The 27,553-nt window shown below is 43.7% G+C and overlaps 2 protein-coding genes across 10 annotated transcripts in view; both read left to right on the top strand.

Annotated features, from left to right (window-relative positions):
• LOC311046157 (band 4.1-like protein 3) overlaps positions 1-21,807 on the top strand; it is a 75,970-nt gene extending 54,163 nt beyond the window's left edge. For 4 of the 8 annotated variants that reach the window (XM_084058315.1, XM_084058314.1, XM_084058316.1 and 1 more), the window contains exons 13-25: positions 2,638-2,691; positions 4,043-4,078; positions 4,983-5,048; positions 6,211-6,396; positions 7,758-7,820; positions 8,412-9,317; positions 11,093-11,140; positions 11,450-11,548; positions 13,779-13,871; positions 14,538-14,636; positions 16,743-16,823; positions 17,392-17,507; positions 20,610-21,807. In XM_084058315.1, the coding sequence (XP_083914441.1) occupies positions 2,638-2,691; positions 4,043-4,078; positions 4,983-5,048; positions 6,211-6,396; positions 7,758-7,820; positions 8,412-9,317; positions 11,093-11,140; positions 11,450-11,548; positions 13,779-13,871; positions 14,538-14,636; positions 16,743-16,823; positions 17,392-17,502 (1,842 nt within the window). In that variant the 3' untranslated portion in view covers positions 17,503-17,507; positions 20,610-21,807. Of the gene's footprint in view, positions 1-69; positions 688-2,637; positions 2,692-4,042; positions 4,079-4,982; positions 5,049-6,210; positions 6,397-7,757; positions 7,821-8,411; positions 9,318-11,092; positions 11,141-11,449; positions 11,549-13,778; positions 13,872-14,537; positions 14,637-16,742; positions 16,824-17,391; positions 17,508-20,609 lie in introns of all 8 variants that reach the window. The other 4 variants (XM_084058321.1, XM_084058320.1, XM_084058319.1 and 1 more) reach the window with 4 other exon arrangements.
• A 2,084-nt stretch (positions 21,808-23,891) lies between these two features.
• LOC311044817 (zinc finger and BTB domain-containing protein 14-like) lies at positions 23,892-27,235 on the top strand. 2 transcript variants are annotated; one of them, XM_084056627.1, is made up of 2 exons: positions 23,892-23,984; positions 25,107-27,235. In XM_084056627.1, the coding sequence occupies exon 2, from the start codon at positions 25,130-25,132 to the stop codon at positions 26,324-26,326; it is 1,197 nt and encodes a 398-aa protein (XP_083912753.1). In that variant the 5' UTR covers positions 23,892-23,984; positions 25,107-25,129; the 3' UTR covers positions 26,327-27,235. The 2 variants fall into 2 exon arrangements, with proteins under 2 accessions (XP_083912753.1, XP_083912754.1); XM_084056628.1 differs by having other exon boundaries at positions 23,942-24,082.
• Positions 27,236-27,553: the final 318 nt, after the last annotated feature.

Genomic DNA, 27,553 nt, shown 5'->3' on the forward strand with positions numbered 1-27,553 from the left:
GCACACACACACACAAACGTACGTCTTCTCACCTCCCCCCCCCCCCCCACTGTCTCTCTCCTCCATCAGCGGTCACCGTGTCTATACTCGTGTGACCCCCTCCGCTCTGAGCTCTCCCTCCCCTCCTCCCCCGTGTCGTCGCCCAAAGTCCGCCGGTGGCGGCGGGAGAACGCGCGCAAGCGGGCCTCGTCGGCGAGCCCGGCCAAGGGCGGCGTCGGGTGCCGGCTGCGGCGGCAGGCCCGCGCCGACCGCTGCGACGCCCTGCTGGAGGAGCGGGCCCTGCTGCTCTCGGCCCGCAAGCAGCGTCTGGGGCAGGGGGTCGGGGCCGACGGCCGCCGACGCGGCGGCTTCCTCTTCTCCTTCTCCCTGCACCTGCCCGACCTGTCGTCCATGCTGGACGAGGACGGCTACATCACCTTCCCCGACCTGTCGGAGATGCGCTTCCTGCCCGAGGCCGCGCACCATTTCCTCCCCATCAAGTCCCCCTCGCTCATCCCGTGCTTCCTCTTCATCTTCTTCTTCCTCCTGTCCACCTCCTTCTCCGTGCCCTACGCCCTCACGCTGTCCTTCCCGCTAGCGCTGTGCCTCTGCTACCTGGAGCCCAAGGCAGCATCCCTGACCGCCTCCATAGCCCAGGGCTTCCATGACCATGACAGTGACCATGACAGTTCAGAGGAAGAGGAGGAGGTGTGTGTTTTCGCGTTGGACGCGTACGTCGACCCTGTGTGTTCAAGTACACCCCCCCTCCCCCCCTTCCCCACCACCAATCACACCCACCCCGGCTTTAGACTGACAAACGTTCATGACATCGGTTCTAATGATCGATCGATCTACTTTTATCCTTACTGTCCTGTATCTCTGCTGCTCTGCGGGGACCAGAGCTGACCTGGAGACTGTTGTCTGTCCCAGTGTCTTGTTGTCAGTGCTCCTACTTTCAGAACCTCATCTCTGCCTGGTCACACTCCTCATCCTGTAGACCTCATCGCCTCATCAGCGTCACACAGAGATGATCATGCAAGTGTCACTCTCCAACCATTTCCCCACCCTGTGGTTTGGGCTCGTATCAACTCCACCCCAATGAGAGGGTTAGACACAAATCGAGTGCCATTATTAAGTATTTTAGTTATTATAATGATATTAAAGGTGGTGTAAATGATTTATTTATGTTGCTATAAAGTGATTGTTTAGTAACAGGGGTCTCTTCCACTCTTTAGTAAACATAAAATACATTTTCTGGTCGGGATACCAATTTTATCCAATCAGGATACAGGATAAACAATTGAAATCATGTTTGAGGTATCTGATAAATTATGTTTGTCTCTCCTGATTGGATCAAATTGGCCAGGCCTGGTATCCAAGCCTGGACTTTTATCTTCTGTTTATTAAAGAGATGGGAAGACTGGGAGACTACTGTTACTGACCAAACACTCTATAGCCCTTTTTACAAAAACAATATCACTCATACCATCTTTAGAAAGTTGATTGATATGTAGATGATGTGGATTTGTAGACAACACCTATCCTCATCTAAAGTGACTTAAAGCTTTCACTCAAACCTCACGTTTAAGAACATGGAGGATAATCTATTCACTAGCTTTGTGCCTAACCCATTTCTGTCTTCTCATCATCAGTCATGGTTTTGTAGCGGCTGTCACCGCCACAAAACAAGCGTCAGCAGCATGGAAACATTTCCACGGACAACCGTGCGCTCATTCAGTCAGTCACAGTCTCTCTGCATTGCGACTCGCCTAACACGTCCTGTAGCAACACGAGGCAAAGATAAAAACCCATTGAATTGGAGTTGTGCCTCAGCAGGGCTTCTTGGCTCTTAGGGAGGAAAAGCAGCTTAGAGTGCTAAGTCATGGTTTTTGCCCGATGCAGCGCTTTTGTGAGTTGCACATAGTGCAATGTATATTGTAATGCAGAGAGACAGCGGCACGGCTCAAGGCATCCTTGTCATTCCTATACAGTAGTGTCATGTTGCATGCTAACAGAGAAGGGGGAGGCCTGAAAGTCAGGTTACTGTTTATCAGCAAATCACAATCAAATGGAGAATCCAATTATTGCTCATCCAGTGTTGTTTATACCCAGCGCCGTAGCAAATCATATGCCATTTTTAGACTGAAATTCCATAAATGTAAAATAGGACTTTGGCGTGACAAAATACAAATCACAATCAAAATGGGGAATTATATTATAGCTCATTCAGTGTTATTTATACCCAGCGCCGACGCAAATCATATGCCATTTGGACCGAAATTCTAGAAATGTAGACTGACTGACTTTGGCCTGACAAAATCCAAGCGAAAACAAATTTCACGAATTGTGAAGTGACTGACCGAAGGTTTCAACTTCCTCTGAGTCTGTTTGCAAACTTGTGCTTGCTTAAGATTATTTTGCCGTTTCCCTTCCTTTGCTAAACCGTAATCTTTATTGTTGTCTAGTACTGTATATATACTGTAGCTTACAACAAAACAACAACAAGCAGTACATTTCCATTCTGTCCATTTGTGGTTATGAACAGTCTCTGTTGAGAAGCGATGGGTGGTTGTTGTACTCAAATGTTGACGAGGTGGGTTTTCCTTGTGTTTTTGCGCTTTCCGATCGGAACTGTTCTGGTCTGTTTTGACAACGCAGACCGACAGCGAACAGACTGACTTTGCCTTTGACGAGGAGACGACAGCCACAGAGGTTTGTACATTTAAGGAAAACCGTAGACTTTAAAACACGAGAGAAATAATGCTTGATGATGCTTTTTTTTATTATACTTTTTTTTTATTTCACCCCTCAGAGGTTCAGTAATATTCCATTTTGATCATATGAAAAGACAGGTTATCCAATGCACCGGTTCTCAACATAGAGTCCAGGTAAATGATTGGTAGTTAGGAATGAAATTGACCTTTCGGTTCTGGAGTGTACAAATCAGGACCAAATGGACCCCCATAAAAATCGTATCACCTAATGCATATCAAACTGGTGGTCACTGATGCAGTGACACAGTCTCTTGCTTTAGTGAGTTATATTGGATGGCATGCTTGTAATCAGACTTTAGAATATACCTTCCTCTGAAGCATTTCATGCTATTTTACATTAAAGGGATACAACTTTCAACATTTATATCTTTGTTGTGGGGCTACCATTCTATTGGCAACCATAACACTAGCATTCCTCTGTCTCTCTTAAACGCTGCTGAAGTGGTGTAGAACAAAAGTTTACTGACCCTTAGTGGTGGTCTTGGCATTGTCCTTGTTCGCTGTGTTCATGGCAAAAATAGTGATCTTGCCTTCAGAGAATATGAATCAAGTTGATGTAGTGGCGGACATAGACGGTATGGGGAATTGTAGGCAACACCTAAAGCATCAATATGGATTGTATCGTGACCTTTTTCAAGGCAGCCATATTGACAAAAAATAGTTGTGGAATGTTACTTCTTTCACAGGTGTTACCAATGATACCAAATTAGGTTGTGTTCCATTCAGTTCAAACGGAGTCAGGGGGCTGCTATTGTACATGCTGGCTCACAGGGAAAGGCTCTGCTACACTAATTGGTAACACCTGTGAGGCAAAGTAACATTACACAACTATTTATGTCAATAATAAGGTCTATTAATATGCACATCATTAGTGTGATAGTGACCCTTTGACCTTCCTTTAAGCGCATACTGCATACTCTTTGAACTGCTGTACATAATGCTTTACTCTGATGCCTTTTGTCTTCTCTCACCTTCTCGCTTTAATTTTCTCTGGTTCATCACACATTTTCCTCTGTCTTCTGTGTCTCCGCTCGCTGTTGTCCTCTCCCTCACCCTTTTATTATTTTCTCACCCTCTGTTGGCGTTCTCGCCGTTTTCTCCACATCACCGTCTCACACCTCTGTTACCTTTCTTCCTCTCTCTCTCTGTCCGTTCGCCCTCACCCCTTTGACCCTCCTCATGTGTCGTTTTCATTTCTCTCACCCTCTCCCTCCGTGTCCCCATCTGTCACTTTCCCTCTGTCACCCTCTCTCTCCGTCTCTGTGATGTCCTCTTTTGCTTGCCGCCAGTCGGAGGCTGAGGACGACTCTGAAATGCGGACTCAGGTACACTGGGTGACCCAGCTCACTGCATCGCACCACCACCTGATGCACTGAGCCATAACATAACCTTGTGCCATACTGCTTCCTTCTGTCCGTCCGTTCGTTCGTTCGTCCGTCCGTCCGTCTGTCTGTCTGTCCGTCCGTCTGCCTTGCCTTGCAGCTTTTGACACATCATTACACCCACTGTGTACTAGTCTCTCAAGACAGAGGGTTGGCTCACATATTGTTTTTTATGCTTCCGCCTAACAGTATACATCGGAAGCACTGGAACTCAAGTATATATATTCAAAGATTTGCACACATTTTTCAAAAATAGCCAAAGAAATCTGAAATGACAGATGCGTTCCAGGTCTAAATGGGTTCAACCTTTCATGTAAATAAGTCCTACTGTAAATTAAATTCTTCTTCTTAGCAGAAATTTAAAAATGTATGTTTGTGAACAGAAATGACAAACAAGATGACGGCTTCCTGTCAACACAACCTTTACGAGGCAGGGTTACAGAATCTGTAGCGTTCTGAGATTGCTCTGTCTTGAGAGACTAACTGTGCACACAGACCAGACTGCTCCATTAAGTCAGAACAGTTTCACTTCATAAACTGATGCTTCTAAACCAGTTCATTGTTGTCGTATTGTGCTTCTCTTTGTAAGAGGTGTAATTACATTCAAGTTTCTGTTGCTGCGCATTTTGTCGAAGAATCTAGTAGTTTGTTTGTGGATTTTTTTTTCTCTTATCGGTGCTACTAACTAAAACACTTTGGGATTTTAGTTTTTACATGATTTACAGCCACGGACAAAGACAAAACTCCCAATCTCTACAGATGAAACTGTATAAATATATAACACTGAACGACAAACTACACTTGACGACCCCTCATCCCCCCGTCCCTATCCCCTTTGTCTTCACAGTATAGTTTCATAAAACGAGTGAAGGGAGAAAACGTCTTTATCAAGCATAGTAATCTGATGCTAGAGGTTGGTAAGACAACAACGCATGAAACAAGTATGCATGCACGCACCTTTTGGTTTGAGGAATCCTAACTGGAGTGACGACAAATAAGTCTTGACTCACCATTGACAATGATTATAATTAGTGTACACAGTTTCTGTTTATTCACGGTGTGGATTTTGATCTCCCATTGCTCGTTTATCTCAGAGTGGCTTTGATATGGGTGCCCAGACTCATTGTGTGTGAGATAGAGAAATAACAAATAATAACGAAGTCAACGTTTGCAGTTTTCTAATCCTAACGAGTATTGGGGGTGTTGTACAAAGTTAAACCCATAAAGCCTAAATGCATGAAGTCATGTATTTCCATTATAGCAAGCAGGACTTAAATGCTTCTTTTGCATTTAAGAATCATTTGTTACACTTGTAACAGCCACCACTTGGATGGAATTTTGCAGTTGTTTTGCTCGGTATGCAAGCTACCCAGAAATTGCAGTGTTCACAGGTGCTTTGCATAGCAACTAGAACAAAAGGAGCCATGAACAATGAACTGTGAAAAGTCTACAGAGGCGTAGAACAAGGTTATTATAGTTTTGCATTTGTTTTTATTTGTATTTTATTTTGACTATGTTTTCAATTTCAGTTAAGTTTTAATTAGATTTTAAAGCGGGTTTGCTAGTTTAGTTTCATTTTTATTTTGGGGAAAGGCTTAGTTTTAGTTTATTGTTACACTTGTAACATTAAACATTAAACTTTTATTTTGGTAATTTAGGGTATTAGTCACGGGGCGAGATTCAAAACGGTCAGAAAAGGTATTGTCTATTAATAAGCATTGTTAAAACTGGCCCAGCCAAAAGATTTGAAGATAGATTGCATATCCACACAAAAAAATCGTGTATTTCATATAGGAAATATACCTTTTCTCAATGATTTAAATCTGTTTTAGTTAGATCTTATTTTTTATTTCAGTTAAGTACAATTTTGATCTAGTTTTTGTTATTTCAACATCGGTCAGAGTTTCATTCTGAAGACACTTCAGCTGTGCTTCACATCGCCTCCCAATTCTCATCGGTTCATCGTACATGCAAGCTACCATCAGGTTTACTTTTAGAGCATGGCCGCCGTTCCTCTCTGTGCTCCGTCGTCTGGCCCTCATCTCCCTTGTATATATCACTGATTGATCGGCTAGGACACCACACCCCCGGAGGACCTAGTCAAGCACCAGACCAACATTAGCGAGCTGAAGCGCTCCTTTCTGGAGACGGGCGGCCACGCCCCGGGCATGACGGAGTGGGAGAAGAGACTGTCGTCGTCCCCCGTCCGTTCGCCCAAAGCGGACGAGGTGCCCATGATAGTACCCCTCGACTCACAGGATGTAAGCCCCAATTATACATGACTGTATAATTAAACAGCGTGTGTGTGTGTGTGTGTGTGTGTGTGTGTGTGTGTGTGTGTGTGTGTGTGTGTGTGTGTGTGTGTGTGAAGCATGATGTTAACTTCTATAGAGTCTCTTATATACAGTACTCACCAGTGGTGTAAAGTAACTAAGTACATTTACAAGTACAAATTTGAGGTATTTTACTTTACTAGAGAATTTCCAGTTTTCAGTACTTTTACTTCTTCCACTACATCTCAGAGGCAAATATTGTACTTTTACTCCACTACAATTATTTGAAAACTTTAGTTACTTTGTAGATTTAGCTTACAAAACATACACACAACTTCAGCCCTGAAACTTTGTCTATTTTTTAATAGCAGATGAAATAGCCGAGGTGTGCTATTTTTGTACATTTTATATACTCTAGAAAACTTGTGAAATGGGACATTCTGCATAATGAGTATAGTCTCTACCTTTGGTACTTTAATTACATTTTGATACCAACACTTTTGTACTTTTACTCAAGTGCATTTTGAATTCCGGACTTTTACTTGTAACAGAGTATTTCTATATTGCAGTATTGATACTTTTACTTCAGTAAATAATGTGAGTACTTTTCCCATTGTGAGCTGTGAGCTCACAATGGAACTGTGGTTGGGGTTGTGAGCTTGTAGATTATCACGTTTTTGGCACATGACACCGGCACACAATGAACTACTATTCAGGTTTTACTTAGGATATTGTGGTTTTGAGTCCAGCTCAAGATCTACCTTCCTGTTGATTGATTGATTCATTGAATACTTTTTTTAACCCTATTATCAACAGTACAGGTAGCACAGTCAAAGATAGAAGTCATTAACAGTTAAATAGTGTGAATAAAATCGCATGTGGAACTTTTCTTTAACCCAGCGAGTCCATTTTGTGTTTCTCCCAAAAAGTACAGCAAGAAGTTACATCCAGTGATGTCTGTTTGATATCTCATCATCACCAACTAATTAGCATGTTTATACTTAGTCTGCCACAGACGTTAAGCAGTGATATGATTGACCGGCGCGGTTGTGTTAACATACATTGTTGAGGTCAGTTTTTCATGCTGTCTTTGTCTCTCGTCTTGTGCGATCTGATGCGATCGTGCCGTATGAATCACCACACTAATTGCAGTCTTAGAAGCTCAATAATTAACTTCAAACGGTCGAAAACCCACTGAAATTAAAGGGATGATGATGCTGATTTTCTGCTGCTGCCTTTTCGAGATAAAGAACTGCGTCATGCGAACGCGGTGGCTGTCACTGCACTGTACACAGCACGTCTATTGTGTCGTTGTTTGTGGCTCTCAGCACCATTTGTCTCTGTTGCAGACTAGAGAAGAAGAGCCAGAGGGAGACGAGACCAACAAGGAGGTGGAAGCTCATGCAACGGAGGTACAAATCCTTAGAGATCACGTTTATCACACTTAAACCTATGCATTTTGTGTGTTGGTGTTTATTTCTGAGCTCTACAAGTATTTGGCACGGCGATGCGCATACAGTATGTGAAATGCTGCTATCACAGTAAGGTTCAAATGTTGAGATTGTTGGTTTAGATTTGTATGTAAGGTTATGTTTAAAGTGAGGTTGAACTTTGGTAGAACCTTGAGTAGTATACTGTAGTTACCGTGGTCAAAATGTTGTCCATCATTTATATCTGTTGCTTCTGTGCTCTGTGATCAAGAAACCCAAAGCAGTGATTCCATTTACTCTAATACTTGTATGGACAAAATACTGTGACGTTTTCATGGTGCGTCAGACAACGCATCGCTGTTCAAATATTTGTGTAGCTCATTGTTTGTACTTTTTGTATGTGTGTGTATTTGATCTCAAATGACCCGTGTGTGTGTGTGTGTGTGTTCTCTCAGCGAAGCTGTCTTTTTGGCTGTGCTTCTACAACTTAAACCCCCTCTGTCTCTGTAGTACCGGTCTCTCTTGACCGGCCCAGTTCTCTGTAAGCCAAGTGTCTCCCCCAACCCCACCCAGGCAGCAGGATTTTTGGTGAAATACGTGGTGGATAGTAACGTAACGGACGGTCCCACCTTCTCGGGGCCGCACGGCATCAGTCTCTCCACCACGCTGGACGACGACGTCTTCTCAGACGGGACCATCAAGGAGGAAGAGGAGGAGCAGAAGACGACCCCCGACTCGCAGGACGAGCTGTCGGAGCGGTCGGTGGTGAAGATCAGCCCCGGCTCCGTCCGGCAAGAGGTGTCCCAGGCAATCAGCGACAAGAGGGGCACTCTCATCATCCTGAAGGACGCAGAGGACAAGATGGACGCCGACAGTAAAGAGGAGGAAGAGGTTGAGGTGGAAGAAGAGGCAGGCGAGGCCAAAGACGAGGAGAAAGACCTCCCGTCTCCCGCTAAAGAGAACGACCTCGGGTCTCCCTCTAAAGAGAACCACCTCCTGTCTCCCTCTAAAGAGAACCACCTCCTGTCTCCCTCTAAAGAGAACGACCTCCAGTCTCCCTCTAAAGAGAACAACCTCCTGTCTCCCTCTAAAGAGAACGCCCTCCCGTCTCCCTCGAAAGAGAAAGATGTCGCACCGACGGTAATCGAACATGACGCTGAAGCCACCTTAGAAGAGGCAAGTCCCAAGGCAAGTCCCAAGACGGAGACCAAACAGGTTGAGAAAACTGAGATTAAAGGTTTCGACTCACCCAAGAGGGCCAAGGCGTCGTGGGTGTCCGAGGTGGTGAAGGCGACGGAGGGGTCCGAGTTCGCCAGCATGACGGCAAAGGAGGTCAAGGAGATGAAGGCGTTCGAGGCGCTCCGCCAGCGAGCGGACATCTTTACCTTTGACGGCGTGCAAACGGAGCAATTAAAGTCGAGCCTGACCGTGACCACCTCTCAAATCGTAACTGAAACGTCCACAAAGTCCTTGGCGGTGGTACTGTATGAAAATCAAACTCAATTTAGCTTCACCCCCCCCACCCCACCCTCCATACGCTCACCTACTGCCTACCCCATCACACTGGCCAACAAAGAAAAGAGAGGAAAAAAAGTTTTTGTCCTGGAGTAAACTCTCCTGATTACATCAATTAGTGTTTGTTTTGTAATGTCAGGTTTTAAAGATAGTGTCATCATGGCATCCTGGTGGCGTAAAGGTTGTAAAGTTAGTGTCGTCATGGCATCCTGATGGTGTAACCTGTCAGGCCCGTTATGCCTAATCGTGACCTTGTGGGGTTGAGTCTGTGAATTCTTACCCAATGCCTCATGACACTTCCACATTCTCTGCCGTCTCTTTCCTGTTTCTCTCTCTCTCTACTGTCAACAATCTTAAAAGGCAAAAGAAAACCGTTTCTTATCAAAATAGGGAAAACCGGTTTTGTGACATTTTTCTATAACCAGGCAACATGGATGTCTACAAATATAGTATATCTGTATATCCCGTGTCAAAGATAATGCCATCCTTGGAATCGCCGTGCTTGGATTTTGTAAGAACGGGCATTTTCCTTTGAAATTGTGAAGTTGTTGGCCAGTGTCATCTACCCCCTACAGCAGTGTCCAGACACGTTTTAACAAAAACATAACCAACTGCTTCGCTCTGCATGGCTGACAGTGTGTAAGACACCGTGGTGTTTACACTCACACTGAGCAAGCTGCCTGGTTTCTGTTGCGCTCAACGCTTTCGCTTGGTTTTTGATACAAGGGGTTTTGGATTGGTTTGGAAATTTGTTTAAAGCATAAAACAGCTTTGTCATGCCTCGAGGGGCGAATTTACACTTGGTCGAACGAACGGGTCATGACAAAAAAAAAAGACTTTATTTGGGGGTTACAACTTTCTTCTTGTCATGTTTGTCCTACTTCGTTCAACAAAGTATAACCCATTAAGACCGGGGACGCGTCTGTGTCATTTTAGATTTCTTTGGCTATTGAAAAAAAAAAGCAGATATACAAGCTCATAGCGCTGCACCAAGTGCCGCGCTATGAGCTTGTAGATCTGCTATTTTTGAAAAATCTTGAAACATTTTTTTGGGGATTTTTTTCAAAAACACTTTTCAAAAAAAATTTAGAAAACATTTTTAAGAATAGCCTCAGGTCTTAATGGCAGGTCTTAGGTCTTAATGGCTTAAAGGGCAGGTTGTTTGTTTGTTTGTTTGTTTGTTGTTCTTATCATTTTGCTTTACAGCGGCCGCTTTGACTTTCTTTGAGAAGTGCTCCCATCAGTCCCTCTGAAGCAGTGACTTCATAGCCCTGGCGCAGTGCCACGCTGCAGCTTTCTGCCCCCCTCACCAACTCACTTATCTCCAAAACTCCACCTGGGCTTCTATTAACACGTTTGCTAACAGAAACATTGTATGGGTCCATTTTCCAGTTGGTTTCAAGGGTTTCTTGCATAACTGCATTGGGAATACTAAATCCCTGTGTTATCTGCTCTCTGTCTGGCTTCGTTAACTCTAAAGTAAGAATCTAGGTCAGATCTAAGGATTTGTTATGCCTTGGCTTTAATATAAAAGGATTTGGTGAGATTCTTCACTGGCAAAAACAAATAAAGAAATGTACCACGATATCCCGAAACAATCCATACAATATTTTCTTGATTCTAAGAGCTGTCCTGTCTTTTCCATGTTCTTCTGTTTTGTCTCTTGTCTGGTGTTCACTGTGTGTCCATTTTGACTGTCTTCTCTCTCTTTCTGACTGTCTGTCCTTCTGTCCATTCAGTCTTCGCTAGGATGGGTCTCCTCCTCACTGGGTACAACCTCACCAAAGGTGACAGCTCCCCCCTCTGGTGCTCACACAGTTCAGATAAAAAGGCACTGCAGCGTGTGAACAAACAATGGGAAAACATGCATTGTTTGTTTGAAACTATTATCTATGCAGCCATTCGTTTGATATATATCGAAGACTGCCGTTTACCGAAATGTATCATATTTAAACCGCTTCCCTCTGTAACAGGTGTGATCTGAAACTGGCATGTAATGTATGTGATGTGAGATTGCCTTGTTTTTTTTATTGTTTAATATTTTCAGATTGCGATTCAGATGCAATTAATCAACAAGGACCTTTTATCGTTCACAGACATCAGCCGCCGAGCCGGAAGAGGAGGAGGAGGAGGAGGAGAAGGAGGAGGTTGCCGTGGTGACAGAGGCTGTGCCAGCCGAGTCAGCAGGACCTACGGTGAATATCCCGACCACAGGGCCCACAGAGGCCCGGCCCGTAGACAATGCAGTGGAGGAGCTAGAGCCCAAAGTCGAATCGATGCCGGTCGAACCTGCAGAGATGCAACTAGACCGCAGTGTAGCGCTCGAGTCAGGGGCCGTCGTGAATACAGAAACACAACAGGCCACTAATGAGACTCCGATAGAGGACAGCCGAGCCGTGGTTGTCGCAGGGGTAGATATTCCCACTATCGTGCGTTCAGGAGGAGAAGTGGACCCGAGTGCATCTGTGGAAGCAGAGACAACCCCGGAAATGCAGCAATTGGAGACGGCAGGGAAGCTAGATGACAGCCAGGCTGCTGCTGATTGCATGTTGCCAGAAACCACACCAGCAGTGCAGAGTGGGGGGGTTATAGATGAGGAAGGGGAGGAGGGGGAGGCAGGGACAACGGAAGATAAAGTTGAGTGTTCAAGATTCACCATCAAGCCGGTGTACACCACAAAGGCCAGTCACGTCCAGACCCCGAAGGTAGGGTTTAACGAAGAAGCAGAGTTTTCCGCAGGTGCGAGAGACGCCCAGGACATAGAGCTTACCGAGGCAGACGGAAGGAAGGTCAAGTTTTCAGCTGAGGTGCAGTACTTCCACGAAGACAAGATTCGTTCAGAGCTGGAAGAAGCTATCGAAGAGCACGAGGAGGAAGAGATGAAAGGTTCGGCCCAAAGTTATGAAAAGGAGAAGTACCACTACCATCAGGCAGATTCCGAAGATGAATTGGACGATTCAGAGAACAGAGGAGAGGAAGAAGGGATTGAGGAAGAGACACAGGAACCAAAAGAAGGCGAGGAGAATGTGAGTCAGGTAGAAGACAGCAATACAAAAACAAGAGAACAGCAGATTTTGGAACAGGTGCAAAGGTTTTTGGAACGGGTGCAAAACGGGCGTGTGATTTCAGAAGAAGACGAAGAAGAAGATGTGGGAGAACAGTTAATGGAGGTCGAATGGTTGGAGAATCAGGATGTAAACGAAGAAATAGGAATGGAGGTACAGCAACCTGCTGAGATGAAACTAGACTGCAGTGTAGTACCAGAGTCGAGGGCTGTCGTGAATTCAGAAGCACAAGAGCCCACTAGTGAGACTCTGATAGAAGACATCCAAGCTGTTGCCGCAAGAGTAGATATTCCCACTATCGTGCTTTCAGAAGAAGAACAACCACCAACTGAGGCCGAAGCGTCGAAGAATCAGGATGTAAACGAAGAAGAAGGGAGGGAGAGAGAGCAAATAGTCGAGGCTGAAGTTTTGGAGAATGAAGTCATGAACGAAGATGACCAGAAGTCCAGCTTACAGGAGGTGAATCATGTGACTGAGCTGTCTTCCACAGAGGTTCCTCCAGCCATGCCTCGGTCAGAGGTAAACCCACCCCAAACCCCAGTGCTGTCAGCCTGGGGGCCCCAAAACTCCCCAAAACTCAGCATGGACCTCCGTCTGAATTTTCTAACTTCACTGATTGTCCCCTGAACGGATCAAGGAAGAATGGAAACACACACGCAAACACACACACGCACACTTGATGGAAACCTTGTGATTTGCATTCTTTCTTATGGTTATTTCCAGTACACCGCTTCAGTATTCTCTCCTTCACCAAAATAGGTGCCGTAATGCATGACTGCATGCCTGTTTAGAGATTTAAGACCTTTACATGATTGCAGATGGTTGGCATAGTTTTACAGGCATGGGGCATTTATTTGTCCATGCCGTTAACAGAGCACATCTTAACACAAGGTTGTGATTTTGAGATGTGTAACGCCTAATTTGTTGATTGAGAACTAATTCTAAAATTAAACTAAAATGTTGCCGTCATGCTAAGAGGATACTCATGATAACTGGTACTAGAGCCCAACCGATACAGGGTATCGGTCTGGCCGATTTAAGAATTGCCGGGTGTTTATTTTTTATTGATTAAAAAGTATTTTTTTGCTTATCTGGATTTATTTGCTTATAAGTTCAATGTTCTCTAATAGAAACTTGAATCAAATCAAAGTTTTAAAAATTGAGTAACAAAATTGTGCAGTTTATGACAAAATATCAAGTCAAAGCAACTGTGGGCTAGGTAGGTCTCCAAAAATCGCATCGGACTCATAAATCTGATATCAGTCGGGCTCTACTCGTTCATGATAACTGGTATTTGATGACCTTTCTTCTGTTTTAGTAATGCGTGTCCTTTCTGTTCCATGTGCCCATGTGCATTCAGAGTGTTGAGGCGGTACAACAGGAGGATGTGTGTACCAAGGAGGTCCCTGTCGTCCACACAGAGACAAAGACCATCACTTACGAGTCAGCAGAGGTACATGATAATATGATCGAGTGTGTCTTCACTTGTGAATGTCACCCGTCTGTAAATCTTTGAACATATGTATTATTTTAAAGCATTTTTTTTAAACTACAAACTTTGCTTTTGGGGGTCCCTGGAACAAAATATTTTAAGATGGGGGGGTCCGCGGCCAAATACATGTCATTTTGGGGGTTATGACAATTATGAAAAGGTTTGAGAACCACTGATATTATAGCAAACATACGTTTTTTTTTTTTTTTTTTACTGTTGGGATTTAGAAGTTGTAGAATCGGCTTCAGGTCTTAATGGGTTAAGCTAAACTTTGCTACAAACTAATGTTAACCACTTAAGGGTTTAAGTGGGTTTAACCACTTAAACCCTATGTACCAGGATTCCCCAGGGTTTTATGCTTTGTCCCCTCCTCTGTGTCCTGCTTCGCCATTGACCATCCCGTAAATGTAGAATATATGAACAATTGTTGGTTGTTTGTAATGTATCTGGGAATATAGCTGAATGTCTTTGTAGGTCAAATGTACTGTAGATAAGAGAGGCATTGTAACATAAAAAATGCTACCACATCGACAGGCAAAGTCTAGAATGTGTAACATTAACATGTCATTTCGCTTGTGTGACAGGTTGTGGAAGAAACAGATTAACGCATGAATGTATCCCCAACAGGTGGATGCCAACGGTGACGCAGACCCTGGGGTGTTGCTGAGTGCCCAGACCATCACCTCAGAGACCAGCAGCACTACCACGACCACACACATCACAAAGGTCAGAGGGCTTACACACACACACACACACACACACACACACACACACACACACACACACACACACACACCACTAGTTTACCACTGTGCGGTCGTTGGAGCTGTGGCCGTTCACTTCACACTGAGCACTATAACCAGGGGTGCACATAACTGGTGCGCAGGTGCGCATGCGCACCCAAAATAAAAAATGCGCACCACATCAGGCGACGCGAGGCGCTTTTGCGCACCAACAGCTGGGACAGGAATTTCCAAGCTTTTATTTTTTAGCAAAACTAAAAAATAAAAGCCTGGAGATCGAGGCTAGGAATTTACTTCCTGAAGCCACACTCACACAATCACTCTAAAGCACCCGTCGGCCCCATGTACAGCCATTAGGCACAGGGGTAGAGATATGACTCGCGTCGCCTCGCATCGCCTCGCATTGCCTCGCTGCGTGCACGCAGCCAGCAGCGGCTGTTAGAGGCACTCGTCACCGATGATGAACGCACCGTAATGGTGCAAAATATGCCGTGAACGTCCCATTCTGGCGGATAAAATCAGCGCAGCAGCACAGGGCACCAACCTTGGGGGCTTTATCTAACAGCGTGAGAAAAAAAACGGCGAAAATCGGCGGAATTTAGAAGCAGAGCGTCCTTTTTTTCTCCCCCCCCCACCCCCCCCCCCCCCCCCCCCCGTTGACAAAACGGGACGTGCGCCATGCGCACCAAGTCACATGTCCAGGTGCTCTTCTGCGTACCAGACCAAAAAAGTTATGTGCACCCCTGACTATAACTATATACAGAGTTCATAACAAATACAATGGTGAACGTTATAGTTATCGTTATAGTTGTAGTGCTCATGTGAACAGCCCTTTTAAAGTGAAATGTTACGTTTTCCGGGGATTTTCATCATTTTCCCCACATGCTGCACAGTTTTGAAAGATGCAAACAAGTGGGCGGTGTTGATGAGTGCAGGTCTTAACAAACACTGGTGGTGTGATGAATAAACGATGTGAAAATGATAAATACTCGCCAGCGAATATTTGGCATCAAAACTATTCACACTGTTTCATGGCTTCATCTGTGGTGCAGAAGCTCCCAGAAATTGACCTTGTTCCGAATAAAGATTACATTGATGTATTGCTGTGTAGTGTAGTGTGTACTTTTCACATTTGGTGTGAATGTACCCATGGCACAACAAATCATGTGTGTATTTTCGGGTGAATTAATTGCACAAACATAATGGCCCCTGTGTGTAATTAGAGAACTCAACAAAGATCTTTTATTAGCTGCAATTGTATAGTGTTCCCGTTCATATTTTGTCTGCTAATGTTTTGTTCCATTTCTTCCTATTTCAGTTGTTTATCCTGTTTCCGTTCTCTCTTCTGATTGGATAAAACTGGTATCCCAACCTTAAAAATGTATTCTCTGTTTACTAAAGAGCTGAAGAGACGGGGAGACCCCCCTGTTAGTGAACAAACACTCTATGGGGAATTCAGATTGTAATCTGAATTCAGAGCTAGTACACTTATGTTAACAAAAAACTAATCACTTAACCCATTCAATCCGGGAACGCATCTGTGTCATTTTTAGATTTTAGCTATAACCATTATTTTTATACTTTGGCTATTCAAAAATAGCAGATCTACAAGCTCATAGCGAGCTTGTAGATCTGCTATTTTTGAAAAATCTTCAACATTTGTGCAAACCTTTGAATACATATATTTTTTTTTAAACAACATTTTTAACTCAAATCTTTGCCTCTGGGGGGGTCCCTGGAACAACATATTTTGATGGGGATCGGTGGCCAAAAACATATAATTTTGGGGGGTCCTTGACATGAAAAGGTTTGAGCACCTTTATCAGAAAAGAATTAAGACATTTGTTGAGACATTTGACTGTTACAAATGTTCACTTTAAAAAATACATATTCAAAGATTTGCACAAATTTTCACGATTTTTCAAAAATAGCAGATATACAAGCTCAGCCGCACTACGAGCTTTTATATCTGCTATTTTTGAATAGCCAAAGACATCTTACAATGACAGAGATGTGTTCCCTGGTTGAACGGGTTAAACCCCCTTGAATGAGCAGATTTTAACAAAGTCCTCTGTTTTGTGCCGTCCAGACGGTGAAAGGAGGCGTGTCCGAGACGAGGATCGAGAAGAGGATCGTCATCACGGGAGACACAGACATCGACCACGACGAGGTCTCTCCATAGTCTCTTCTTAACTTTTCCCAAGTATCCCGTTTCCTTTCCATGTAATCTATCTTTATCCCTTGGCCTATTTCTCCCTCGTTCTCTATCACTCCATCTCCTTCAATCTATCTCTCTAATCTCTCTCCATCCATCTTCTCTCTCTCTCTCTCTCCCCCTCCTCTCATTAAAAAAAAGCACATTTTAAAAATGAAAACTGCACAGAGACCTCTCTCCCTCCCCGAAGCGCTTAACATCTCTTTTCCCGGTGGCAGGGATTGACCCAAAGAATTTACAATTCACTGTGGCTTTTACGTGTGATATTTGGACAAAGTTATTAACATGCTGTGTAACTTTCACAAATATTGATATTTGCTGTATGGCTTTGTATTACAAATGTAACTCAGCAGTAGCTAGCTACCCTGTTGGAATATTGACTCACCAAAAAAAAACACCCCCCCACTCCCCCTCCTCCAACCAACCTCCCTGCCCTGCCTTGCCCCCCCCCCCCCCCCCCCCCCTTCTCTCTGTCTCCCCCTGGTGGACTCGCCTTGCAACTGCACCTCCGTGCGTGTTACAGGCTCTGGCTCAGGCCATAAAGGAGGCTAAAGAACAGCACCCTGACATGTCAGTGACCAAAGTAGTGGTACATAAAGAGACAGAGATCACACCAGAGGAGGGGGAGGATTGACCCAGGTAAGAAAGGATGGAAGGTTTCTGTCTAGGAACCGATCCATTCCAGTCCGGTCCGATCTGGACTGGGGTTTGGATTTGGCTGGGGGCTAGGGGGGTTTGCAAGCTGGTCTCTCCATTCTCCTCGCATGCTGCTCCCCCCCCCCCCCCCATCGGCGCTGGCTGTCATGGGTACTACAGACAGCCCTGCTTGTGTAGCACTAACCATCAAGGCATCTTGCTGTCATCGGCCCAGCTCCACCTCAGCCTCTGTGTGTGTATATAGGCTACAGACTGGATGTTATCTATTCGTAAGCTCATAAGGATGCAGCCTTAGGGCAAAGAAAGGGGGGAAAAACGTTAATAGTGATATTTCGGTCAGTCATGAAACACTCCCCCCTACTGGACAATAATATGACCTCCTTGTACTGTATGTTAGTACTTCTGCTAACAGAGACAGAGCCTATCTGGAATAGTTAGATGCTATAGACCACCGAAGTCTGACATAATTTACACATCCTTGGTTTGTCTACCTGGTTCGCGGTTTTCCACCCCCATTCTGAATCCCATAGACGTCTTTAATATCGTGTCGAATAAGAACTGTGTTCCAAAAATAAACAAGTGACCCCGGCGGTTTGACTCTTATGGATATGAAGCATCAACTGACGGTGAGAAAACGATAATGTTACTTCCGCCAAATTAGTTACATTTTCGCCAGAAACAGACTGTATCAAATATAAGTGACTGACTATCATAAACGATACAGAACCTCCTCCCTGACAATTATGCCGAGACAGTTTGTTTATTTTTTGACCACAATTCTTATATGAGACGATTCTATGATGACCCAATGTTATTCTCCATAGCGAAATTACTTTACGAACCTGGGGATGAACGAGTGACGTCAGGACTTCGGTGGTCTATATACACTGAGGCTTCACAATTAATCTCTTCCTACCTGGCTCCCCCGGTTTGGGCATGTCATTATAGTAATATACAATATTATAGTAATATAATTCTATATACACTTCTCTATCTAATCATCTAATCTACAAGCTCACAATGTGACGCGTTGTGAGCTTGTATTATTGGTTATTTTTGTTATTTGATGATGTATAGGGCTTAAGTGGTAAATGTAAAAACACTTTAGCTTACATTTTCGGCATACAAGCAGTTGTCATTTTTTTGGGCAGACAAAGGGATTGTCAGGACTGCCTGCTTGTCGGTGTGTTCTGAATCCCCTGAGAGTCATGTACGAGACAGTCTTTCATCATATTGAGATCAAGCAAATCCTAAAAAGCATTTCCCCCAAAGTTTTCACAAGGACTGAAAAAGAGATGTTGTCTGAAAAGCTGTGTCTTTTGTGTCTCGAAAAGTAGTAGTGGCGACATTTAGCAAACAGAATTTGGAATATGATGTTTTGTCAACAAAGCGGCGCAGCCATACTATACCTTAAATCCCTATCAGTGACAAGTGAGAATACCAGCTAAACCAGCTCTGCCTCTCGCCGCGGCCTTTAGTTTGTGGCCTGCAAAGTCATCTGTATCCATTTGAAATCTGATCCTACATATACAGAGGTGTGCCAGGGGAAACTGTCGAGGCCTATTTTCAATCTATCTGGAGATGAAAAAAATACAGTAATCTCACATCAGGCCATTTGCCGGCAACTTTCATACAAACCCTGTTAATAGTATGATGAGTGAACTGATTTTAAATTTGGCATTGCTAGTCCCGTGCTGGACCCACTGATATATACAAGCATGCAGTAAAAAGAAAATAAGAAAAAAGGACTATTAAAACAAATATAGTAATATATCCACACCCATCCCATTATGAAAAACCGGTTCAAAGGCAACAATATCACTTCCAAATGGAAACAATTACGCATTCCTTCATATCGTGCTTTCTAAAAAAGGTCAGCGGGTTTATTTATGCAACCCAAACACGCAGCACCTTTTATATGTGTAAATGGGTCAGACGTTTGCCTCGCAATGTTTTTGACGAACTTTGCGAAGACAACCGTTTGTGTTTGGACTTGTCTTGTCTGCGCAACGTTGTCAGGTATCCTCCCCGAGTCTGGCAGGCATGGAGCCATGCGATGGAGGCTCTATCATTCCATTCTACCACACTGGCATTGTTCTTTTTAGTGTTTCTAACAACCCCTCCTCACCCCTTTTCTTTCAAGCTTTTTTATGTGCGGACACACATTCTATGTCGACCGTATATATATATATACTCCGCTGTACAGTACATCTAACTTTTGGCATCCAAGCTTTCCTCATTAGCTTCTGAGTGAAATGACCCCAAGGCGCAGGGTTTTGGATGTGTGTGTATGCGTGTGCGTGCATGTGTGGACTTGCGTGACTCACCAGATGGGAATGGCTTGCTATGTTTCCACGGCTCTGGACCCTCCGCTGTGCGTGCAGTGCTGTCTTACATCTTGCCTGTCAGAATGGCTGTGCTCTCAGTCTGAGCAGCATTTATTACCATTGTACTAAACATTGTCTGTGGCCTTCTGGATGCTTGTCTCTTAACGGTAGATGCACATGCAGAGGCCGGGCTACTAAACAGGAAATAAAATAAAAACAGACTTTGAAGTGGTTTCCATTTCCAACATTTTAATTCAATACATTTTAGGCAGTAAACACAGGCATTAGACATTTCAACAACCTAACTAACATTTTATAAATTTGCTAGAATAGCAAATCTGCAATACAATGCGCTATGATGCAACGCATTGTGAACTTGTAAATCAACTATTTTCACTATTCATTGTACGAAGAAGTACAGCAGGGCTTAAGTGGTTAATAATATAGCCACTGTATGGGATGCTAAAACATTTAGAATTATAAATTTTGTAATGATAAATGACACAAAACCCCACTGTTTCCACCAATGTGTGCTAGCTTTACCCTGTAAGTACCCGGTTGGCCTTTGTGCATCTATATACCATTTTATTATTACTTGTGTTCCTCACTACACCTGTTCTGGAGTACATGACATTACCTCAAGCGCATATTCATAGCATTTGTCGTGTTGTCCTGTGTGGTATGTCGTGCCATAGTTTTGGGAGTTTCAACGTGTGGAACCATGTTTGCTGACATGTTGTTTTCTCTGTGCTTGTAGGAATAAGGCTGAGTGCTGTTTTCTATTCAAGGATTCAACCTCGCAACCTTCGACACCCAGGATTCCATGTATTACTCCGGGACATTCTGAAGACTTAAGACGGCTCCTCCTCTCCAAATGCTGCAGCTCGCCACAAGGTCCCACCCATCACCTGCGATAAAATGCATTTTGCATGAGAAGGACACCATGTTGCATTATCAAAGAATGACAAGATTATATACATGAAAACCATAAGATTAAAAAACCCGGTTCTTCAATCCCATCTGCACGCCGACCTCCCGTGTGCAGCAAGCAAACAAACCCCTTCCTTCTTTTTCTTTCACTGCCTTATGACTTTGAAGCATTTTTATGATTATTGAGAATAATTATTGTAGCAACATTCTATTTATGAATAAAGCCATCACTCCGAAACCTAAAACAACGCTGCCTGTAGGCTGTATATGTTAGAGCAAACACAGTATAACCCTTGCTGTAGATATGCCAACCTCATTGTGCCAGCAAGCATTGCGTCACTCGCCACTCCACAAAGTCAATGGTTTTCAGTCAAATATGCCGCTGCAGAAATCAATACAGACCAACAGTCTACAGTACATACCTAAGCTTTTCTTGGAAGAAGCTAATCGTATCTCTAGTAAATGATTTTGTCACAAACTACTTGAAAAAGTATTTTTCTTTTCTTCTGATCAGTATTTTATTTTATTTTTGTCATCATTCTTACCTATTGTTTCTCTCACCTGCAACAGTTTTTTTTAGACTGTTTAAAAGACACAGTTAAGGGTAACTGGGAAGAGCAGATATCTCAAGCTTGCTGTTCTTGGAATGTTCTTGCTGGATGAAGGGATGTACCTGAGGAGGTTCACAGTTGTGTGGCTGTCCAAGGACTCGTGTGATCTGTCATGTTCGATGCTCTCTTAATGAATATGTCATTTTCAACATATATGTTGTCAAGGTGTGTGGTTATCAATATGTTATAGTGGGGAAAAGTACCATTTAACGTGCGCTGTTGCAAAAATAGGGACACAATGGTGTGTTGAAGATGACATATGGTCTTAAAAGATTAACAAAGCCAAGAGTGATCTGTCGTACACCAGAATATGTATGCTATATGCCTCTCATCTGTTCAAACTGTATCTGAATACCAAGTATCATTCATGTACAGCAATATTTCCACAACAGTGAAATAAAAGTGGCAAACCCATTGGTTTTAAGTTTGTTGTTTTCTTTCCAAATAGAACATTGAATTTGTCCGTCGCTCTCTTTCTGATTTATTTATACATTCTTAAAGATGCAACATGCAGCATATTGATCTACTCCGATCTCAATATTTGATTATTTGTCTATGCATCCTTTTCTATATGTAGCTTTAATTGGGAAATTGAGAAAATACTGTCAACACTATTCAAAGTTCTACTTACAACATCAAATTCGATTTTTAAATGTTGGAGTTCATAGTAAGATACTGAATTTGCATCTTGACAAGCATAGAAGTATTAAACCCATGTTGATATTCATCAGCACTAATATATAGACTAGAGAGTTACCTTTAAACATTAAAACAACAACCATCTGTTCTTGGACATCAAGGAAATTACCATTTTAGATGATCTTGCAATCCACTATGAGGAAGCATAGACCAATTATTTGTTTACTAACATTGAGACTGGATGCACAGGTGATTGTTTCACGCAATCAATTCTCAACCTGTTGTTTTGTGGTGCGCTGGTTTCAGCACACCCCAACCCCCTCTTGTGTGTTGGCTAGTGAGGCGCGTCCTAGCGAGACCTGACAGAATGGGTTTCATTGCGCGCATACTGGTTCTTATCAGTGTGACGTCGTCTGTTAAAGGGTCTATAGCTACAGTATTTTGGTTAATGGATTATCAATAACCACTGATTGTAAAGCCAGCAGGTGATCTATATTGCTCAGTAATATATATGGTTCTAAATGCTTATTGTTTTATCAACAAACCTGACCTGAGGGGGCAATAACAGAATTTCCTTTTTTTTGCAAGCGACCCCCTATGCAATGGTAACAGGATTAGTGGGCATCTCTCTGGGCACCATTTTATATGAATTCTATATTTTATTTTTATATTTACGTTTATTGTATGGGGGCCAAATACATATACACTTTTTTAATGACAAGGCCTAATATTTCTACAATTGCTACATACTTATGGATATGTCATCTTGGGTCATAAACAAGAAGTTGAAGGGTAAATCTGGGTCTGATAATGAGCAAACTGTACATGTTCAAATATACTTTACATTATTTCTGACCATTTTCCAAAGCATACTTTTATTTTTATTTTTTTACATGGTCGTTGCCAAGAATGTTTAGGTTCCCACTCGACCCTGCAGTCTTGGTAAACGACCCCCTTGCAGTGGTACTCAAAGTGGGATCCAGGGACCCTCAGGCCAGGGTTCCAAATTGTGGACCCTTACTCTGAGAGTGTATAAATGGACCTTAACGGGTCCATTTAGTTCCATTTTGTACACCCACAGAGGTCCTTGGAATTCAAACAGTTTTAAACACTTGAAATAGCATGGATTCGGGCTGGGCTGAAGTAACCTTGGATCCAGATCATAGATGTATTTTATCGATTTTGATATTTGCATATCATAGACATGCAAATACAGTGGTGTAAAGTACTGTACTTAAGTACAATTTTGAGGTATTTTTACTTTACTAGAGTATTAACAGTTTTCAGTACTTTTACTTCTACTCCACTACATCTCAGAGGTAAATATTGTACTTTTACTCCACTACAATTATTTGAAAACTTTAGTAGTTACTTTGTAGATTTTGATTATTAATACAAAACATACATTAACCACTTCAGCCCTATACATTTCGACCATTCAAAAATAGCAGAGCTACAAGCTCACAATGCATTGCGATGCGACGCATTGTGAGCTTGTAGATCTTTTTCAAAAGATTTTTATGCATTTGAAAACTTGTGAAATGGGACATTCTGCATAATGAGTACTTTCTACTTTTGGTACTTTAAGTATATTTTGATGCCAATACTTTTACTCAAGGACATTTTGGATACGGGACTTATACTTGTAACAGGGTGCATCTACATTGCAGTATTGATAATTTTTCTGAAGTAAAACATGTGAGTATTTTTTCCATCACTAATGAAAATCGATAGAATACATCTATGTGATAGTCTTGAGCTAAGGCATGTAGCCTGACGTGGCGCTCCGGTCCTGCAGGGGGCGGCGGCGCTTGGCGGCACTTCCTCCACCGCCTCCCTTTACACAGTCACAACAAGAGGAGGAAGAGGAAAAACGACAGCTCTGTGTGGATCGTCGACGCTCTGCCTGCCTTGCGTGACAACACCAAGGACCGCGTTCAGGCTTCGATAAGGTATTTAACCCTTTTAATTCTCATTTAAATTCCAACCTGCGCTTCGATTCCACATCGGAAAACAGAACTTGGAGGCTTTTGAGACGTTTTGTCGACGGGTAAGTGTCGGTTTGGGCGGTGTTTGAGGGTTTAAAAACGGGTTAGAGAAACATGTACCAAGCGGCGGAGGGCTCTCTCTCTCTGCTTGGTACCAAAATGGCTGGACGCAGTGAACAGTGAAAGATTCTCTGCCTTAAAGGTTATTCCGAACCGCACGCGACGGCTCGCGCGACGTTAAAAACGCGGCGCTCGAGCCGGTAATCGCATCGCGGTTATTGTTTTATTTTAGTGCGCCTTGCGACGGCTCGTTTTCCGTGTTTTATTGGCGATTTTTTTCGGGCCTATTTTTTTTCCTCTTCTCTCTTCGCTCCATAGGATTTCTGCATGACTGAATTAGCCACTTTTGTTTACTCTCTCTCACCGCCGTTTGCGACGCGTCGTCGCGCACGGACCGCCCGCCGTCGAACGCGCTCCGCACGACTTGAGCAAATATTTGTTTGTTTTTTTCATTTTGCCGTGAAAGTATATGCGCGTTGCATACTTAATGTGTATACATTAACATAATTAGCATGCTAATTTAGCCTAGCGCTCGCTCCACCCACTTTTTTTTTAGTTTGGCAGGTGATGACCGTTTCCGATAATACTGTACGAAAATATATGAAATAGAGACAAAAGGTGATGACGTAGATAAAATGTGTAATGCCATTACAAACTAACTATTGGGGTTTTAGGACGTCAAACTGTAGCACTCTATTCGGATTGTGGTATAGCTTCCAATTCTGACTGGTGTTGTTCAATTCAATCTTTATTTATTAGCGGACTCTGATCCATAGAAATAATTACAAAAAATAAAACAAACAGACGATAAATCAATTAAAAATGTAAAATAAATACATAACTTGACCCACAGGCGGAACACACTGGCATTTTAGCCAGTGCAGAGTGCACCTTCAGTCTGGATGTATAGCATGAACAAGTCATTATGATTAGTACTAGTTCTGATTCTCTTGCTAATTCAGATTCTGACCGGGGGAAAAAATAACTGAAATAAAATAATTAAGTAATTTCCCTTTTTTTTTAAAGGTTGCTCCTATTTAACCGGCAACATGTCCGACTTACTGAGATATATCGACTATGACCACAAAGCCACGTTCCTGAAGATGCTGAACCAACAGCGGATGGAGGGCGAGCACTGTGACGTGGTGGTGGTGGTGGAGAACATCGAGTTCCGGGCCCACCGCTGCGTGCTGGCCGCCTGCAGCAACTACTTCAAGAAGCTGTTCAAGAAGCAGAGCGACGAGGACAACTCCATCGTGGAGCTGGACTTCATCCGCTCCGACATCTTCGAGGAGGTGCTCAACTACATGTACACGGCGCGCCTGGCCGTCAGAAAGAAGGACATCAACATGATGATGTCGTCAGGGCAGATACTAGGCATCAACTTCCTAGACAACCTGTGCACCCAGAAGCGCGAGCTGACCAACATGAAGACCAGAGAGAACCAGGCCCCCGGCGACCACGGCATGAGGGCCCAGGACGCCATCCTGAAAGAGCTCGCCATGGAGGAGGTAAGAAAGAACAGCTTCTACGACCAGGGCATGGACGGCATGGGCCCCGGGGGCTCCCACGTCAACAGCCAGCCGCACAACTACAGCACCAACATGGGCAAAGACCAGCACGGCCACGGGTGGAGCTCCTCGTCCTCCAGCGACATGAAGCTGGAGTACCTACTCTACGGCCACCGCGACCACGGCTCCTGCCAGACGCCCGGGGGGAAGCCCCTGGACCACAACGCCAAAAAGGAGCGTCTCCTCACCGCCAACAGGCCCTACGGCTGCGAGCACTGCCCCAAAGCCTTCACCACCGCCGCGCACCTCAAGGAGCACCTAAAGATCCACTCCGGCTTCAAGCCGCACCGCTGCGTCGTGTGCGGCAAGGCGTTCATACGGGGGCCCGACCTGAAGAGGCACGAGCGCGTGCACAGCAACGAGAGACCCTTCGGCTGCCAAATGTGCGAAAAGGCCTTCAAGCACAAGTCCCACCTGAAAGACCACGAGCGGCAGCACCGGGGCGAGAGGCCCTTCAACTGTGGCTCCTGCGACAAGGCCTTCATCAAAGCGTCGGATCTGAAGCGCCACTGGAACACCATGCACAGCGGCAACCCCCGCAGAAACATGTCCCTGTCCCCCGCCGCCTCCCAGCAAAGTGTCGGCGGCGGCGGACAGCAAGCAGAAGCCACTGGAGACCAGAGAGACTGGAAAATGGAGACCGGACCACATTCGCATAACTCGGAGAACTGTTGACTGTAGTCTGCAGGCACAACCGCTAAACACAGACACATACACTGACGAGACAACCACCACACTGACATGACAAATACACACATGCATACATCCATATATCCCATCATACCTGTACATGAGACGGGTAAATGTATGCACACACCCGTGCGCGCACACACACACACACAACCACAACCCTGTGACAGGCTGCGTAGCCTCGTATCACACGGACAATGATCGGAGTGAGTAACGACAGATCATAGCATGTTCATAAGACTGTGGGGCTGTATTATTATTCTAAAGAATTATGTCAAGAGGATGTTCTTTTTTTTTTTTTTTTTCTCCGCCTGTAAAATCCTGTAAATGTTTAGTTCACTCTACTATACGTATATTTTTCACAACAGCATCATTGCTATCTAGAACTGGGGATCCTCATAACATTATTCTCTTTTACTTTTATGGGATATGTAACATTTAAATGTTTTGTTTAACCTTTGATGAAATTTTAAGGAGATATGTTAGGGAAGGGGGCAAGACAAAAAAAAAGAAGAAAAAAAAAGATTTTTCTGCATAACATTTGTTGCGTTGACTATATTCATGTGGATGTTTTTAATGGATGTGTTTAGTTGTATTGATTGATATTACACTGTACGAGTAAGAGTCACCATTTTTGCATTTGACAAACAGATGATACCAAAGTCTTGGGCCCTCAAAAGATTGTCTCACAAGACTGTCCTGCCCAAGCAACTGGCCAACTAGATTTACTGTTATACAGTATAACTGTCATCCAGCTATCAACAGTTAATGATAGATGTCTGTATATACTGTAGCTTAGATTGTTGCACAATTAGAATACACAATAATTAAATATGCACATATATAACATTGTCCTACTCCTACACTTTGACAATAAACACCATTTGCTGCGTTGTACTTTTTCTTCCAAATTATTTGTTTGCTTTTGACGGTGATGGTACCTACATACGTAGGCTCATATCACACTGAAATCCTGAATGTTTATTTAACTCTTGATTGTGTACAAATGTAACCAAAGGGTCCGTTTGGTTACGTCACACTGGATCCATCTCATCTGTGGTGATGATGTTCGTGGGTGGGTTATGCCAGTGCCACACCCAACAATCTCCAGGTCATTTGTCGGAATCAGGTGTGTGAGGTAGCAGCTGCCATATAAACAACCTCTGTCAATGAGTTATGGCAAGTATATAAGTTTGTCGTGCAACAGTGCCC

Source organism: Gymnoscopelus microlampas, assembly GCF_963454915.1.
Source record: "Gymnoscopelus microlampas genome assembly, chromosome: 5".
NCBI lineage: Eukaryota > Metazoa > Chordata > Actinopteri > Myctophiformes > Myctophidae > Gymnoscopelus > Gymnoscopelus microlampas.